Source organism: Capra hircus, chromosome 7 (assembly GCF_001704415.2).
Source record: "Capra hircus breed San Clemente chromosome 7, ASM170441v1, whole genome shotgun sequence".
Lineage (NCBI taxonomy): Eukaryota > Metazoa > Chordata > Mammalia > Artiodactyla > Bovidae > Capra > Capra hircus.
In genome coordinates, this window is record NC_030814.1 from 102914158 (window position 1) to 102930177 (window position 16020).

General features: G+C 58.9%; 1 protein-coding gene across 1 annotated transcript; it reads right to left on the minus strand.

The window, feature by feature from the left end:
• NR2F6 (nuclear receptor subfamily 2 group F member 6) lies at window positions 1665-12023 on the minus strand. Its single transcript, XM_018051370.1, has 4 exons — window positions 11513-12023; window positions 7864-7958; window positions 3902-4486; window positions 1665-2411 (listed from the first exon to the last, which is right to left on the minus strand). Exons 1-4 carry the CDS (start codon window positions 11794-11796, stop codon window positions 2137-2139), a joined length of 1239 nt encoding a protein of 412 aa, XP_017906859.1. The 5' UTR covers window positions 11797-12023; the 3' UTR covers window positions 1665-2136.

Here is a 16020-nt window from a genome sequence, read left to right on the forward strand (position 1 = left end):
CAGGCTGCACGCAAGGAAGGCAGTGCCAGCCACTGGGTCACAGAGAGGCCTCAGCCCCAGGATCAGTCCTCAAGGAACACATGGCCTCAGGAATTCCTGAGAGCCCAATGTGATAGCGCAAGGAGACGGGGCTGGACCCCGATGGGTGTCCTGACAACCAGGGAGGCTCAAGATGTCTTCTTCCTGCAGAAGAGGGTTGGGTGTTGTAGAAGCTCAACAATCTGGCCTGGACAAGCATCCACGTCTCTGACCGACGGGAAGCAGGACGGACACCATGGTCTTGGTCAGTCCACAGATGTCCTGTGAATCTGAGAAACAGCACATTGCTGTCCAGCCCAGCTGGAGTGGACATTCGCTTATGCGCAGGACCTCTCAGAAAACACCTACCCAGGGCAGAAACCAGCCCAGCTGCCAGTGGGAGAGCTTCGTCCCATTCCAACTTCAGTCCCCTTCTGGAACAGGGCACACCCAAGAAACCTTCATTCATTCGTTTCCATCTTCCCAGATGTCCTCTGAGATGGACATGGGGGAGACTAGGGTTCCAATGGGGAACATTTTGAAGGCCTGAGGCTGCTTTATGGCTAAGCCCTAGCCCAACCTACAAGGTGAGACCCAGGTTCTTCCCTGTTTTCAAAGGAGCATGTTTGATAAGTCTGTCTTCACTTGACAAGCCTTCAGTCAGGGCCAAGAGGTGCCACCCACCACCACCATCTGGGCCCTTTCTACCCACCCCCTAGAGCCACAATCCTGGCGTAAATTCCACAGATGCCTTTCCCACTACAGAACTGGGCCGCAACCTTCTGAGGCCAGGATGGCAAGCCCCCTGGTGCCCTGCATCACCGCATGTCACCTCAATTAAGTCTGCATTTCAAGGCCTGACCTTAGAGGTCTCCATCTTCTAAATGCCAATTTCTAGAAGTTTTTTTAATTACATGTAACAAAAAAAATTTAAACTGGCTCAGGCAGAAAAGGGGAAGTCTGGGCTCATGGAATGGAAACACCCAAGGGTTTCAGATATGGCTTGATCCAGGGGCTCCAAAGGTATCCTGCGAAATTGGTCTCCTCCTTGGCTCTGCTTTATCCTAATTTCCAATCCTGCCATTGAATCTCACTGGCCAGCTCTGGGCCACATTCCCTCCCTAAACCAGTCGCTGTGGCCAGCTAAATGGAGGGCTCTATCTGGGCTGAGATCAAGTGACAGAACTCACCCCAAACGTTTCTCCCAAGGACACTGGGGCCCAGACACCATGATTAAGGGTTGACCAAAGAAAATGAAGGGACTTCCCTGCCAGTCCAGTGGTTAGGCCTCGGCATGGTCGGGGAACTAACAGCTCATAAGCCATGTGGTGCAGCTAAAAAAGGGAAAACAATAAGGTACTTAGTCCAGGGTTTGTGTGAATGTTGTGAGGCTCAATTTCATAGGCCAGAATCTAAATTCAAATCTGAGCCATCTGCTCAGCCCAACTCCTACAAACCCATTGGCTGACCTCTGGCCTCCCCCTCCAGCCTGTTTCCGCACAAAACTATCCCACACAAACAAATTTTAAAAAACCAGCCAAGTAGGGCTGTTGTTAGGTTGTAGGTGTTCCAGCTGGGCTGGGAGTGGGTCCCCATGGTGGGTGCCTTCTGTGTCACCCCTCCCCCCACTAAGATGATGGAGACTGTGCAGGTAGGAAACGTCTTTATTATTGGCCTTGATTCATCCATCATGTAGTGTCCAACGTGAATTACGTGTCCAGAGGATCAGTCTGGCACTCATCACCCCTGCCTGGCTGCAGCTGCCCCTCCAGTCCAGACGCCAGGACTTTGTCCATCACACCAGAGAAGCCACACCCCGACTAGTTCATTCTTGGGGTACCAAGGGACAAGGCTGTCCTGGGATTGGACCCTCTGTCTCGCCCCTCATCTTCATCAGGGTTTCTGGGGAAGATCTGACTGGAGTCTAGACAAATCAGTCTCTTTTTGGTTTCATGATCATTTAGAAAACAGAAAAGACAAACATTTCACAGTCTTTAAAAAATAGGAGTCTGAGGAGGGAAGCCAGGGTCCTCTGTCCAGGGGAGGCCGCCCCCCGGCCCACCACCAGAGGCCTGAGCATCCGTGTCCCTTGAGGTCTGCAGACCTGGCCCTGTCTGGTCACTGGCCTGAGCCGTAGGGCCAGTTGAAGGTACTTCCTGACAGCAGCATGTCTCGGATCAGCGTCTCGATGGGCGTCTTGCCCACCAGGCGCATGAAGAACAGCTGGGAGATGAGGGAGGCCGGGACGGCACGCAAGGCAGGGAGCCGCAGCAGCAGGCGCCCAAAGCGCTGGGGCTGCGATGGGTACTGGGCCCGCACATACTCGGTGAGGGCCACCTGCGCCTTCTCCTGCAGGCTCTCCACATGCGCTGGGTCTGAGAGGCCACAGGCATCTGAGGGACGAGGGCAAGGTCAGAAGAAGTGGCAGGAGGACACAGGACCCCAGGGCTGACCGGGGCTGGGGGATACCACTCAGGGCTGTTGGTACAGAGGAGGGCACTCAAGGGATGGGAGATGGGGCCTAGGGCACAAATGGGGGTGTCTAATATCTAAGGCAGTGTTGGTCCCCAAGGGATATTAAGGTGGCCTCATCTGATGATGACACAGAGTGCAGGTAGTGATGTCTCAAGGGTGGAAGGGCCCTGACTAAGGCATTTAACAGGGAGACAAGTCCTAATCAAGCTTGAGGAGGAAGGAATTCCCTGGTGGTCTGGTGGTTAAGACTGCACTTCCACTGCAGGGGCTGCGGGTTCAGCCTCTGGTTGGGGAAGTTCTGCATGCCAGGAGGTGAGGCTGAAAACAACCCTTAAACAAGCAGCTCAAGGGGAAGAGGGGGCTGGCAAGGGGACTTGGGAAGAAAAGCAACGCCTAGAGAGGGTATTCAGACACACTAAATAGACCCGCCTTGTGAGTGAAGGTGACAGGTAAGAGCCCTATGAATGTCAGGGCAGAGAAAATGTCCTGGGTAAGTAAAGTGGGGCAAAGCCATATTATTGGATAAAAGCCACCTCCCAGAGTAGCCTGGGTCTGGCTCCCGCATCCTTGGTCCCAGGAGACACGTAGTGGGACCTCCGTGCAAAGTGCAGAGTCGGCTATGCCACCACTCCCACCACAAGAAAGCAGGGCTTTGGAGGCAGGAGAGTTACTGAAGACTAGGAAGGAACTAAGCTGCCTCCGCCCCTAGGTGGGAGGGGCTTCAAGCCACACCCCCTACCCGATCCAGCTCCGCTGCGGGTGGCCCCTGGAGGCCCTGGGGGGGAGGGGGGGAGGGGGCAGGCTGGGAGCCCGGGGTCAGTGGTCTAGGGTCCTAGGAATTAGGGAGCGAAGGGCCCAGGAGAGCCCAGAACCAGGTGTCAGAGCAACCCTGCCTTTCATAAGTGGAAGGCAGTCCTCCTTAAGTGGTCAGTAACAAGAGCAGCATCCTGATTTGGCAGATGAGGGTCACAGCGTTTAGGGAGAACAGAAATCACTAAGTGACGGACAGAGCCAAGTGGGCAGGCCTCCCCTCCCGCGGGCCCCCACCTGTCATTCTGCCCACTGAGCACGATGAACACCTGGATGAGGGCGTGAAGGGTTGGGGGGGGCGCTCTCAGGGAGCCTGAGAATCAAGGGGGTAGGCTGCGGGGCCTTAAGACATGGAGCCGTGGGGGATCAAAGTTCTTAGGAAGGCCTGGGATCAGGGAGAGGGGCCATCACGGTGTCAGACCGCCTGCATCGCCTCCTCCACTGTCCCCCAACAGCGCTAAAGGCGCATGCAGGGACGCAAGTCTGGCTAGCTGTAGATCAGCAAGTGGAGGACTACGGGGGTCAGGGTCAGGAGCTAGGTCTCTCCCCTCCCCCACCCAGACCCTCCCAAGGCCAGAGCCCCCCCAGGGCGTCTCACCAGGTGTGAAGAGCGCGATGGCCTTGAGGCAGCCATACTCCGCGGAGTCGACCTGCAAACGGCCCAGTTTGTCCACCTGTTCCTGGAAGGCGCGCACCTGGTCCATGAAGGCCACGGCACGCTCGGCGGCCATGGGCGCGGCATGCAGACCGGCGGCGGCCAGCAGCGGCGCCGTGTGCAGGGGCAGCGCTGCCTGCGCCGCGTTCAGCACGAAGAGCTCGCTCCAGCTGAGGCGCAGCAGCGCCACCTGGTCGGCCACCGGCAGCTCGGGGAAGAAGGGCGCGTGGCGCGCCCACTCCACTGTGCTGAAGAGCAGCCGCGCCGCCAGCTCGCACACATTGTCGATGCCCAGCACCGCGCCCGCCGCGCCGCTCCCGGCTCCGAAAGCGCCCGCGGCTCCTGCACCGAAGCGCCCGGCCGCCGCGGGGTAGGGCTCGGCACGCAGCAGCTGCGCGATCAGCTCCGACACCGGCTGCCCCGGGAAGAGGTCTCCGCCGGCCACGGCCAGCGCAGAGCCAGGAGGGCTGCCCGAGGAGGCTGCCACGGTGCCGGGGAGCGAGTGCGGAATTCGGCCGCGCTGCACCGCTGTGAAGGGGAGATAGAGATGAGGGGGTGGGGAGGGGGAGAAGGGGGAGGGAGATTGCCAGCCCGCAAGAAATGCGGAAGGTACAGGAGAGGGAGGAGGGGAGAGGGGACGGGGGAGGTGGGCAAGAGTCAGGAGATGGGGAGTGAGGACCCGGGGAAACCAGAGAGGGGAGAGTGGGGTGTGAGGAAGGGGGGGGAGGAATTAGGGGGAAAGTGGGTACCCCGAGTCATGGGGTAGGGCAAGTAGGGAGGAAGAAAGGTTGGAGATAAAATTATTAGAGGGTTACTCATTCCCTCTGTTCCAAGCCCCCCAACTCAGCCTTTCCCTGAACCCCCAATCCCTACCTCATGGGCACAATGCTTGTTGGGAGGACAGAGGCCAAGGTCTTACAGGCCCCACCTTGCTCCACCCTGTGCCCTCACCCTGAGGTCATGTCCAGCCACCATCAGACTACTACTTTCAGAGAAGGAAGTTGGGAGGGGGGGGGACCATCTCAGGTGGAAATGGGACCACCGGGTGAGGGCTAATTTAATTCACACATACCCACCTCCCCCTCTTCTGGTCTCTGTGAGCTCCGCTCTGCAGCCAGCGAAGTCAGACCTGTCAATCATGTCCTCATCTGTCAATCATAGGCGTCTAAGAGCTGATAATAGGTCTAGGGGGGGCAAGTACCTTCCTAGGACATGGGCAAGTAGCCAGCCTACCCCTCAAACAAGTGATCAGTAAGGGCTGGCACTGATCTCTCCTATGGAAGTAGGATATTTCTCTACCTCCCAGCCCCACCCTCCAGGTCATGGCCCCCTAGAACAGGTCTCATCTGCCTGGGCCTCTGCAGTGACCTCAGTGTTAAGAATGAAATCCTGATCAGTAGCAAAAAGTCGCTGTTAGCAAAAAGTAGTGTTAGTCACTCAGTAGTGTCCAACTCCTCGCAATCCCACAGACTATAGGCCATAAGGCTCCTCTGTCCATGGGATTCTCCATACAAGAATCCTGGAGTGAGTAGCCATTCCCTTCTTCAGGGGATACTGACCCAGAGATTGAACCCAGTCAGCGGCAGGTGCTCAATAAACATGAGATTCCATTAGTAGCTTTGCCTGTGATGGGGAAGGACCAACTGCTGGCCTTGGCCAGTGCCCCCAGGGATCAGGTAGGTGGCAAGAGGAAAACTGAGGTGCAAGGAGGAAGGTGGCTGCATGCCAGCCTGGCCTATGCCACAGTAGGCAGGGTAGAGGGACTGACTGGGCTGGGTACCTGGCAGAGACTAATTAATGAGCTTTAATGAGGTGACATGCCCGGTCTCATCACCTCCATGAACTTCTGGTCAACCCACCATGGAGCAGAGCGGGAGAGGGATGCAAGTGGGAGCTGAGGGCTAGCAGAGCTGATCAGGGAAGCAGGGTTCAAGCCTTATCCCATGTGATTTGAAGTCTCAGGAGCCTCTGTCTGTCAAATGGGTGTAGCTGGGTTGAGGGCCGACAATTAATCCCAGTTAACTTCAGGCTCACTTGGTTCTAAAGCCCACTGCCATCATTCATCCATCACCAGGCCACCTCAGGGTCTTTGCATTTGCTGTTCCTGCTTCCTGAGAACCCCTTCCCCAGCTCTTCCTCCCCATTAAGCCCAGACTGTGGGCTTAATCACCAACCACAAGAAGATTGCTCTCTGTACTCTTTCCCCATCCATAAAAGTATGCAGTTGGTAATAATCATGACGATGATAACACCAATCACTGAATTAAATGAGAATGCATCTAACTGGCTTGGAATAGCTTTTGGCACATGAAAGTGAAAGTGAAAGTCGCTCAGTCGTGTGCGACTCTTTGGGACCCCATGGACTACACAGTCCATGGACTTCCCCAGACCAGAATAACTAGAGTGGGTAGCCTTTCCCTTCTCCAGGGGATCTTCCCAACTCAGGGATCAAACCCAGGTCTCCCACATGACAGGCGGATTCTCTACCTGCTAAGCCACAAGGGAAGCCCAAGAATACTAGAATGGGTAGCCTACTCCCTTCTCCAGCAGATATTCCCAACCCAGGAATCGAACCAGGGTCTCATAGTAAGAGCTAAATGGATAGTAAGTCAAGCCAAGAAACATTAAGCACCTTCTATGTTTCAGAACCTGGTGTAGGCCCTGGGGATGTATCAGAAAACAAGACAGACAAAAGTTTCTGACCTTGAGGAGCAGACATTCTTTTGGAGGAGCAAGCAAATTATAAAGCAAGACAGATGGCCGGAATAAAGGGGTTGCAAAGGGTAATCAGGAGGGCTTCTCAGAGGAGGTGGTGTTTCCGCAAATCTTAAAAGAAGGTGAGGGAGGAAGCCATGTAGGTGTCTGGGGGAGGTGTTCCAGACAGAGGGAACCACCTGTGCAAAGGCTGTGTTCGGGTCATGATCTGAGATTTATTCTTTCCACCTTGAGACCTTGAAGATCTGAAGCCTGGATTTGATGTGGATTTTAGGTCAAATTCACACACAAGTGGAGACAAAATCCAGGTTGCGGGGGTTGGGGTATGGGCAGTCACCCCCAGCTTCACATGACCAAAGAGAGTGAGTGATCAGATGATCTTAAGAGAAAGACTCTGGGCAGCTGTTCCCAGCTTCTTTCACAGAGGCTCAGCAGAGAAGAAACCAACAGTAGAGCAGGAGAGACTCAGCTTTTAGACACAGAGAAGAACGGCCAGCCTGGCTCATGAGAGTCCAGGCAGAGATATCAATTCCAGCCTTGGGGCCGACATTAAAATGGGCGGGATCCTGCTCCCTAGCCCAGTGCTCCGTGTAGAAGTCTACAGGTTCCACCTGAACTCTAAGAGTGATCGGTGGAGTTCTAGACCTAGCTGCCCTGCACAGATCCACCCAAGTCCCCAGGGCAAGGACAAGAGGCTGGGCCTCCCTCTGGCTCCCAGCATCCCCAGTCAGGCGGAAGGGTGAGCTGCCCTTTGCCTTAGTCGGGTGAGTTCCTGCCTTGGGCAAACACAAGGCAGAGGGTGGAGGGAAAGCAAATCAAAAAAAAAAAAAAAAGTACATCATTGTTCAGAAAGTGGTGGCCAGGATAGAGGGCAGAGGGTTACTGGGGTTAACTTCAGGTTCCCTGCCCCTGAGGCCGGGTTGGGAGAGGTGGTGGGGAGAAAGGTTCTAACATGGGCCAGAGTGGGGGAGCCTCTTACAGCCCAGTTCTGCCTCAGCCACCAGGAAGCCACGGATAATTGGATTCCTCCAGCCCAGGGCCAGATCCAGGCCCACGGGATCTCAGGATCGGTGGTAACGAGGTTAGCAGGCGCCAGACCCCGCCCTCCATGGCTCCCAGACCCCAAGAGAGGGAGCAAAGGGCAGGCCGCTTGTTCACCCCTTGCCCGCCCCACCCCGGCGGGTACTCACCTTCCTTCCTCATGCCCACCCGGAAGCACTTCTTGAGGCGGCAGTACTGGCACTGGTTCCGGTGATGCTGGTCGATCTGGCAGTCACGGTTGGACCTGTGGGCATGCAGAGGTCACCAAGGGGGTCACCATGACACCTACATTCTGGCCTGGGAGCCACCTTGTGAGACGTCTTAGAAAGTTACACCTAGAAACCACCAGGACCACCCCCCATCCCTACCAACAACCTGGGCTGGGCAGACGACCCCAAAGTGGCACAGAGGTTAAGCTTGCAGGTGTGCAAAGAGGACAATTTGGGGGAGTGGAGACCGATGAAGAGCAGTCTGTGGCAAAGTGGATTAGCATGCCAGGGAGGGTTATGTTGGAACTGGGTTTTGAAGGACGAATACAAGCTCCCCAGGTGACCAGAGGCAGTTCCTGGCAGAATACCAATGACAGCCAAAAGTTTTCCAGTTACATTTTACTTGGTCCTTGTCAGGCCAGGGGACAGGGTCTTTGTCCCAGGGCACTATGAGAGCAGAGATGGAACATAGTCACGGAGCAAGACTTTGTAAGCTGACTAAGAGATGAGAACCCAGGCCAATCCTCTATGGGGTCACAGCACCATGGGGCCCCAACATTACTGCCTGACACAAGGCCACCATCAATGTATGAAGAAACGGATGAACGAACTCCTGTACCCCTCTAAGATGTCAAACCCCTTCTCTAGAAAGACCATCCCACACCTAACTGAGCCCAAGAAGCTTCCTCCATGTGGTCCTCGGGGATTGTTGGTGCCTCTTCCAGGGGTGGGACATGTGGCCCCGCCCTCTGAAGCAACGAGTTCCGTCCAAGGTCAGTCACAGTTGGAAGGTTCAGGCCTTTGTTCTTCCAATGCCCCCAGCACCCTTTTTCCCCTTGGCCCCTGCCCTATGTTCCCTCCATATCTCTCTCCTCTGAGCCTTTTGAGGCCCACACCAAGGGCTGGAGTCCCAGCTGGGCACCAATCGGGTACTCAGAGCTAGTCACAAAGTAAGACAAACACTTCTTGAAGTAAAAAGGTCAAACACATCTTAGCTGCGGACACCCAAGGCCTGACCCTTGGGCAGCCACTTCTCCACTGAGCCTTGGTTTCCTCATCTGGAATTGGGAGGCCAGAGGGCAATTCTACATGGGATGCACTCATTCTGGAGAAAACTGGGAGTGTGGGTGTGTGGGGGGGGGTGTCAAGACGGGCCCCACCTGGGAGTCTCAGTGGCCAATTTTGGAGAGGCACGGCTCCAGAGTGCCTCTGCGTCCTGCAGCACCAGCCTCCGAGCCCCCAGGAAGAGGCCCTACTAGGGCAAAGGGAGCTCAGGCAGAACCAGAACAAAGCCCAGCAGGCAGGCAGTGGGAGGGTCCTGGGCAGCCGGGTGGAAACAGCCAGGCCTGGGGCAGGCAGGCAGGGGCCTGGCTCGGGTCCCTGAGACTTCAGGGGAGGCCCTGAACCTTCTGCCTCAACTTCCCCAGTTGTAGAGTCAGGAGAGATCTTCCATCCCTCCAGATGGGGAAACAGTAAGTTCTACCTGTTATCCTACCCAAACAGCACATGCTTTGCCAGACCCCACAGTCCAACTCTGCCTTCTCCCTGGGCTTCTGGCTTTCAGTCCAATTTGATCATTGCCCTCTTTTGCTCACACACCTTCTTCCATGGTTCCGCATTACTTTCACTCCAGAATTTCTGACCCGCTTGGCTCTAACTTCTCCCACGCCTGGGTGGTCTCACATTACATCACTGATCCCCAATCCTGCCACTGAGTATTTGCTGGAGCCACACTCTCTGCAGGAGTGCCCTTCACTTCTACCTGCTAAACCCCTCATGTTTCAAGGTCCACCTCCTGTGGCCTTCCTCTCTGACCCTCAAGCAGAGCTCCTTGTTCCTCCTGGGACCCCAGACCATCCCTCCCTCTGGCCCAACCCAGACCCCACAGACTGGGACACCTGTGTCTCACTATCTCCCTCAAACTGGGAGAAGGCTGGGCTTGGAACTGGGGTCTTTTCTAGGGTGCTGGCATCAAACCACCCACGTCAGGCCCCGAGGGATCTTTATTGAGTCAACCCGAGGCTCAGAGGGAAGCAGTGACTTCTGGTCACACAACACAGACCTTCTGAAGAACCTGCCAGTCCAAACCAGGCCCCTCTCCCTGGCCTTGGTGCTCCCACTCTAAGGGAGCCTCTGGGACCCCCAAGCCACCTGAGCCCCTCCCCTGCCCTCCCTAAAGACCTGGCCAGAGAGCACACAGTTATTCCAGCAGCAAGAATGAGGCCAAAGTCTGGTGGCCCAGTTAGCATTGGAGGAGGGAGTAAGCCAGCTCCGCGCCATACAGAGCCGCCCCCAACAGGCCAGATCTGGGGCCAAATTCCTGCTTCAGGTACCCAGGACCCCACCCAGTGGCCCTGCCAACAAACCCTCCATCAGCAGCTTCCCCAGGGAGGTCCTGACCCAGACTTGCCTGCGGCCCTCCTCAACCTTCCCAACCCCACAGTTCCCTTGCTAAGCCCCAAGTGGGCAAGGTCTCTCCCTAGGTGACCCAGGGCAGGTGCCAAGAGCTTTCTGGGCCTTAGTTTTGCCCTTGTGGAAAATGGGACCCTCCAAACGGGCTCTGCAGAGCCCAAGCATGTTCCTGGGGGGTGCAAAGTAGGGGTTTGTCAACGGAGGAAACGGGGACTCAGCAAAAAATGATGGGAAAGGCGGGGTCCTGGACTGGACACCCAGTGCCAGCAGCTCCTCCCCTAGACCTAATGCCCGGTCGGGAACCAGAAAAGCTAGCCAGGTCACGGCTGGCCAGTGGGGACTCCAACCTAGGACAGCCTCGGGCTGCTTCTTGGAAACATTCATCCCCACCCAGTCTCAGAACCGACAAAAGTTTCAGGGATTTTCCAGGATCCCAGTCTGCACCTACTCCTAGCTAGGGGGGTGTAGAGGGGGGTGCGGGGCTGGAGCAGCCAAGATGCGGTCAAATCCAGCCGCCACCTCGGACATCTCACAGCAGTTTCCGGTGACCCAGGGCACAGAGAGTGCCCGGGGGGTTCCCCCTGACGGGCAGCCCAACCCCCACAGCAGAAGCGCCCCCACGCCCCCGCCCCATGCGAAGGAAGCCGCCCTGTGCCACCTAGTTTCGCTCCAGCCGCCGCCTCAGTAGTCAGGGCGACTTTGGAAGTGATATTTGACCCCAAGGGCGCGCCGTATCGATCCGCGCGGCCGCAGACAATGGCCCCCGGACGCTGTGAGCTCCACAGTCCAAGTTCCACGTTCGATCCCCACCCGGTCCCCGGCGCGCCGAGATTCCCAAGGGAAGGGATGCCCTGGGATTAGGCACCCACCCCTGACAGCACCCCAACCCCTCGCCGCGCAGAGCTGACCCCTCTCCGGAGAAAAGGAAGGGAGGGAGGAGGAGCGAGTTACTGGGGCGGAAGCCGCCAGGGACCACCTGATGGGGGGGACCTGCACCAATACAGCGCCGACTGTATACACAATCCCAGGAATGTGATGGAGAGGGGGCGAGGGACATGTGCCCCAATCTCTGACGGGAAGTAGAGACCCAGGGAAGGTCAGCGCTAGGCCCAAGGTGACCGAGCAGGTCAGAGGCCCGGCCCGGGTGCCGGCGGCGGTGCGCTGAGAGGGGGCTCACCGGCAGGTGTAGCTGAGGTTGCGGCGGATGCTCCGCTTGAAGAAGCTCTTGCAGCCCTCGCAGGTGAAGACGCCGTAGTGCTTGCCGCTCGACTTGTCCCCGCACACCACGCAGTCCACCTGCAGCCCCGGCCGCTCCTCGTCGCCTGGCTCAGCGTCGCTGGCGGCACCGGGGGGTGAGGCCGAGTCTTCCTCCGCCGCGCGCGGATAGCCGCCCGTCTTGTCCACGCCATTCGTGTCGCCGCCGCCCCCGGGGCCGCCCCAGCCGCCGGTCACCATGGCCATAGCCCCCGGGCAGCGGGGCCGGGGCGCCCCCTCCGCGTTTCTCCCTCGGGGCACCCCTCTCGGCCCGGGGGACCCTAACTGGCGCGCATCCGGTCCCGGTGCGCGGGGGTCACCCGGTTGCACCCCCCAAAAAAGTTTTGCAGCAACTTCCTGCGGCCGGTCCGCGCGCCCGGGCGGAACTGGTCGGGCCGGTTCCAGGTCAACTTTCCCACGCGTGCGCGGGGCCGGGCCCCGGACCGGGGGGGCGCGCTAGAGGTGCTGGCCGGGGGCCCCGGGGACTCGCGCCCCGTCGCCCTGGGGCCCCGGCGGGGGAGCTCGGGCCATGGCCCGGCCCAGGCAGCGCAGGGGGTGCCCTCCGGCCTGGCCGCCGCTCGGCCACGGGCTATGGCCAACTTAGCGGGCTGCCATCCGAGCGCGGGAGGCCGGGGGGAAAGTTTGGCCGCAAGTTGCGCGGCCGCCCGCGGCGGGGGGGAGGGGCGGCGGGCGTGCGCCGGGGCCGGTCACCGCACCCCCTGAGTCTCCCAGGGCCCCCAGCGGCCGCTCGGGGCCTGCAGGACCGCGGGCCGGCGCTTCCCGAGCTGCCGCCCCCGCTGCGGCCGCGCCCGCCCGGCCTGGGCCTGTGCCTGAGCCGGAGCCTCGCTCTCGCCGCCGACCCCGCGCGCCGGCCTCGCGCTGCGGCCGGTTTGACACACAACGTTCCATTCGCGGGGCGGGCGGGGGGCGGGGGCGGGGGCAGGGGCGCGCGCCGCGGGCTGGGGGCGGGCGCTCGTTGCCTCGGCGACGGCCGCCCTTATAAGGACATGGGTGGCCGTGCGCGGCGCCCGGCGCCCCGGCCGGCGGGAGGGGCTAGGGCGGAGCGCGGGGCCGCAAGGCCTGACCCTCCTCCCTCCCCCTCCCTCGCTCACCCCACTCCCACCCCCGTCCTCGCCCGGCTCCAGCCTTAACCCCTGCCGGGCCGCGGCGGGAGCCTGGGCCGCTGCTGCCCTCTGCCCTTCCGCAGCCTCGCCAAGATGTCTCTCTAAGGCCCTCCCCTCCACCTCCGGCCTTGGAAGTTGTGTAGCTCAACCGCCCTCGAGGCGCCCCTCGGCACCACCCCCTTGCATTCCCGGCAGAAGCAATAATGGGGGGCCGGTTGCACCGGGGGGCACGCCCCTGCGCAGTATACACACACACACACACACACACACACCACACACTCCTCCTGGGGCATTTCTTTGCACAGTTACATGATGGATTGTGTTTGCTTCCTCTTCCAGAAAGTCGCGGCGTCCGACCCCCCACCCCACCCTTTCTCTGCTTGGGCTAACACCTGGTGTTCGGAATCTCCGGGGGGGAAGGGATGTTGTGGTCTGCGGCCGGCAGGGGCGCGAGGTCAGGAGGCCCCTCTCCAGAATTTCAGGCTTCTGGGGGCAGGGCGCCCACCCGCCCAGCGAGGCTGGAGGCGACGGGAATGCCCACCACCCCTGCCCCCTTTCCCCTTTAATTTCCTTTTCTTTCTATGCTTCACAGAAAGAGCTTGACCAGGGGCCGACTGGACTACAGATGTCTCTTCCAGGCTCCCCAGAGTCTCCCAGCTGCTGCTCTGCCTCCATGTCACTGCCTCCAAGACCCCGGGTGCGGCAGCCAGCATATATTAAACACCCTTTGTATGCTCTCCTGGCCGCCCTGGGCAAAGAAACCTGAGCCTTGCTTCTGAGCCTGTTAACCTTTAACCGGCTGGAAAAGCCCTTCCTGCAGTGACCTTTCACCTTGGAGTCCTGAAGGTCCAGGCCTTATCTCCCGCCCTGCCCTGGGCTAAACTGGACACTCGGACACGTGGCTGGGCCTCTGAGGGCTGCAGGCAGGAGAGAAAGGTCCTCTGCCCCCACTGGCTCCTACACCCTCCTCTCTCAGGAAGGGTCCTTGAGAAAAGCCATCCCCCTCTCCAGTTGACATCTGAGGGGCATCCTCCCTGGCAAGGGCTGGAGATGTTTGGAGATCTTGCAGCAGTTAAGAGGATACCAAGGTTCTGGAGAAGCCAGGCAATGGATGCCCAGCCCTGGGCCTCTGGGCCTCCTGGGGAGAGTGTGGCTGGGTATGAGGTGGGGGGAAGGTTTTAGCAAGTACAGAAAACAAGAAGCACTAGGGTTAGACACGAGGAAGGACTTTCAAAGGGTCTGACTGGAGTGGAGTTCTCTGCCCCATAACCTGCAGTGGGCTTGAATGGTTAAAGAGGACCCTTTAGGTCCTGGCAGACCAGTGGTTAGGGCTCCGTGCTTCCACTGCAGGGGACGTAAGATCTCAGGTGTCCCAAGTAAAGATCGCGCATGCAGCAACCATGACCCGGAGCAGCCAAATATATATATATATATATTTATAAAAGAGAGGACCCTTTGGTTCTGCGGCCCAGGAATGGGAGGCGCTAGCTGGGTATTTGGGGTGACGATGGGTGTCCTAGGTCCCTGGTCTGAACTTTCTAGGGTCCTTGATGGGGGAGACGTGGAGGTGGGTGTCTCAGATATGAGCGCCAGAGACTTGTAAGGAAGAGAAGGCTCAAGGAGTCAGAGGGGGGCCCGGAGAAGGGAGGGGACAGGGAACTGGAGTTTGAGGGACACAAGCCTAGGGGAGGGGTCCGGTGGGAGATTGGAAGAAGGTCTGCCACAGATTCCAGAACCTCGAGGTGATCCAACCTTTCGGGGGGTGGGGGGGGGGCTGCCCCGCCTCTGCCCAGGAGCTCTATAGCCCCCGCAGCCCCTGGAGGCCCGGGTCGGGGGGTAGTGCCGAGGTCCGGCCCCGCCCACCTGACCCCTGCCCGCGGCCCCGCGGTGACATTTGACCTTGCAGAGGCCGCGACCAGGGACAAAGAGGCCTGGGCCCATCTGCTGCGGGGCACCCGTGGGAACAGCAAGACCCGGCTACCGGTGGCCTGGGAACCTGCCCCCGCCCCCCAACGGCGACCTCAGCTCCCGCCCCCACCGCCGGGGCGAACTCCTTCCCCACCTTCCAACAGGTGACCTTGTTTTCTCTCGGCCCCATCCCCCTCGCCACGGGCAACCTAGTGAGACTCGGCGCTAAGGTCACTCTTAGACTCTTAGGGAGGAAGACGGACAAGCGGGTCGTACAGTCGGGTCCTCTGCCGGGCTACGGGCGACCTTGCCCGCCTGTTTCCCTGCTTTCTGCAAACCCTGCCACGGTCCGGAGATTGTGCTTATGGTTCGAAGGTCACCAGCCCCCAGCGCTGGCCCGAGGCTCCTGTGGATCCGGAGGACCAGGTTGGGTCTCGGCGGCTGCCTCGCGCCGACTTCAGGTCAGCCTTGCCCCGCCGGCGAGAGGCAGCCGCGCCGCGCACACACCTGCACAGGTGCTGCCTGGAATCCCCCTCGAACCTCACCCCCACCAGGCTGGGAATGAAAATCTATCTAATCCGCGTCTTGAATTTCAGCTACCACCCAGGAGGGGACAGCTGGCCACTAATCCGGGGCGTCTGTGTCGAGCCTAACACCCTTTCCCAACTCTGCCAGACTCCGCTGGAAGGGCGGGGGCGTGGCCTATGTAAATAAGATGCTAATCACTTGCCTGCTATTAATCTGACACTGGCACCTCCCAGAGCTCCCATCTCCTGCAGGTGAAACTGGCAACTTTTCAGACTGGCCAAGAGCCATCCAGACGCCCTAGGGCAATGTACTTCTTTGCCCATGGTTAGCAAACCTGAGTTCCTCAACAACAGCTGTATAACGCCCCTGAGATCTCACTTGCAGAGTTTCTTCCCTTTGCTCACCACCCTAAAGCCCTTTATGTTAGCTCCACACTCTGAATGCAAGCTCTAAGGCCACCTCTGATTCCCCCTTCCCCCTCCCTCCACTCAGGGAGCAATGGCCTTCCAGCGAATATTTCACATGCTGAACTGCTCAGGCCTCAGTCTTCCTTCTGGGTTATGGATATCTTCTTCTTGGGAATATCCTTCAGATTGAACCTAGCATTTCCTTGGGAAGCGGGTGGGCAGGGGAAAGTGTGCCCTGCCCCAGTGGACACCTTCCTGGGCTTCTGGAGGCAGATAAGGGTTGGAATTTCAGCTCTGACTATGTAACTTCACTGAACCCTGAATGCCCCCAGCCAGTCATGAGAATCCTGTCTCCACAGCCCAAGCTGCTTCTGCCATGACCCTTCTGACATGTCTCTTCGCATGCCACATGGGATCAGACCAAAGATACCGAGCCTTTCTCAAATGCCAGCCCTCTCCCCATC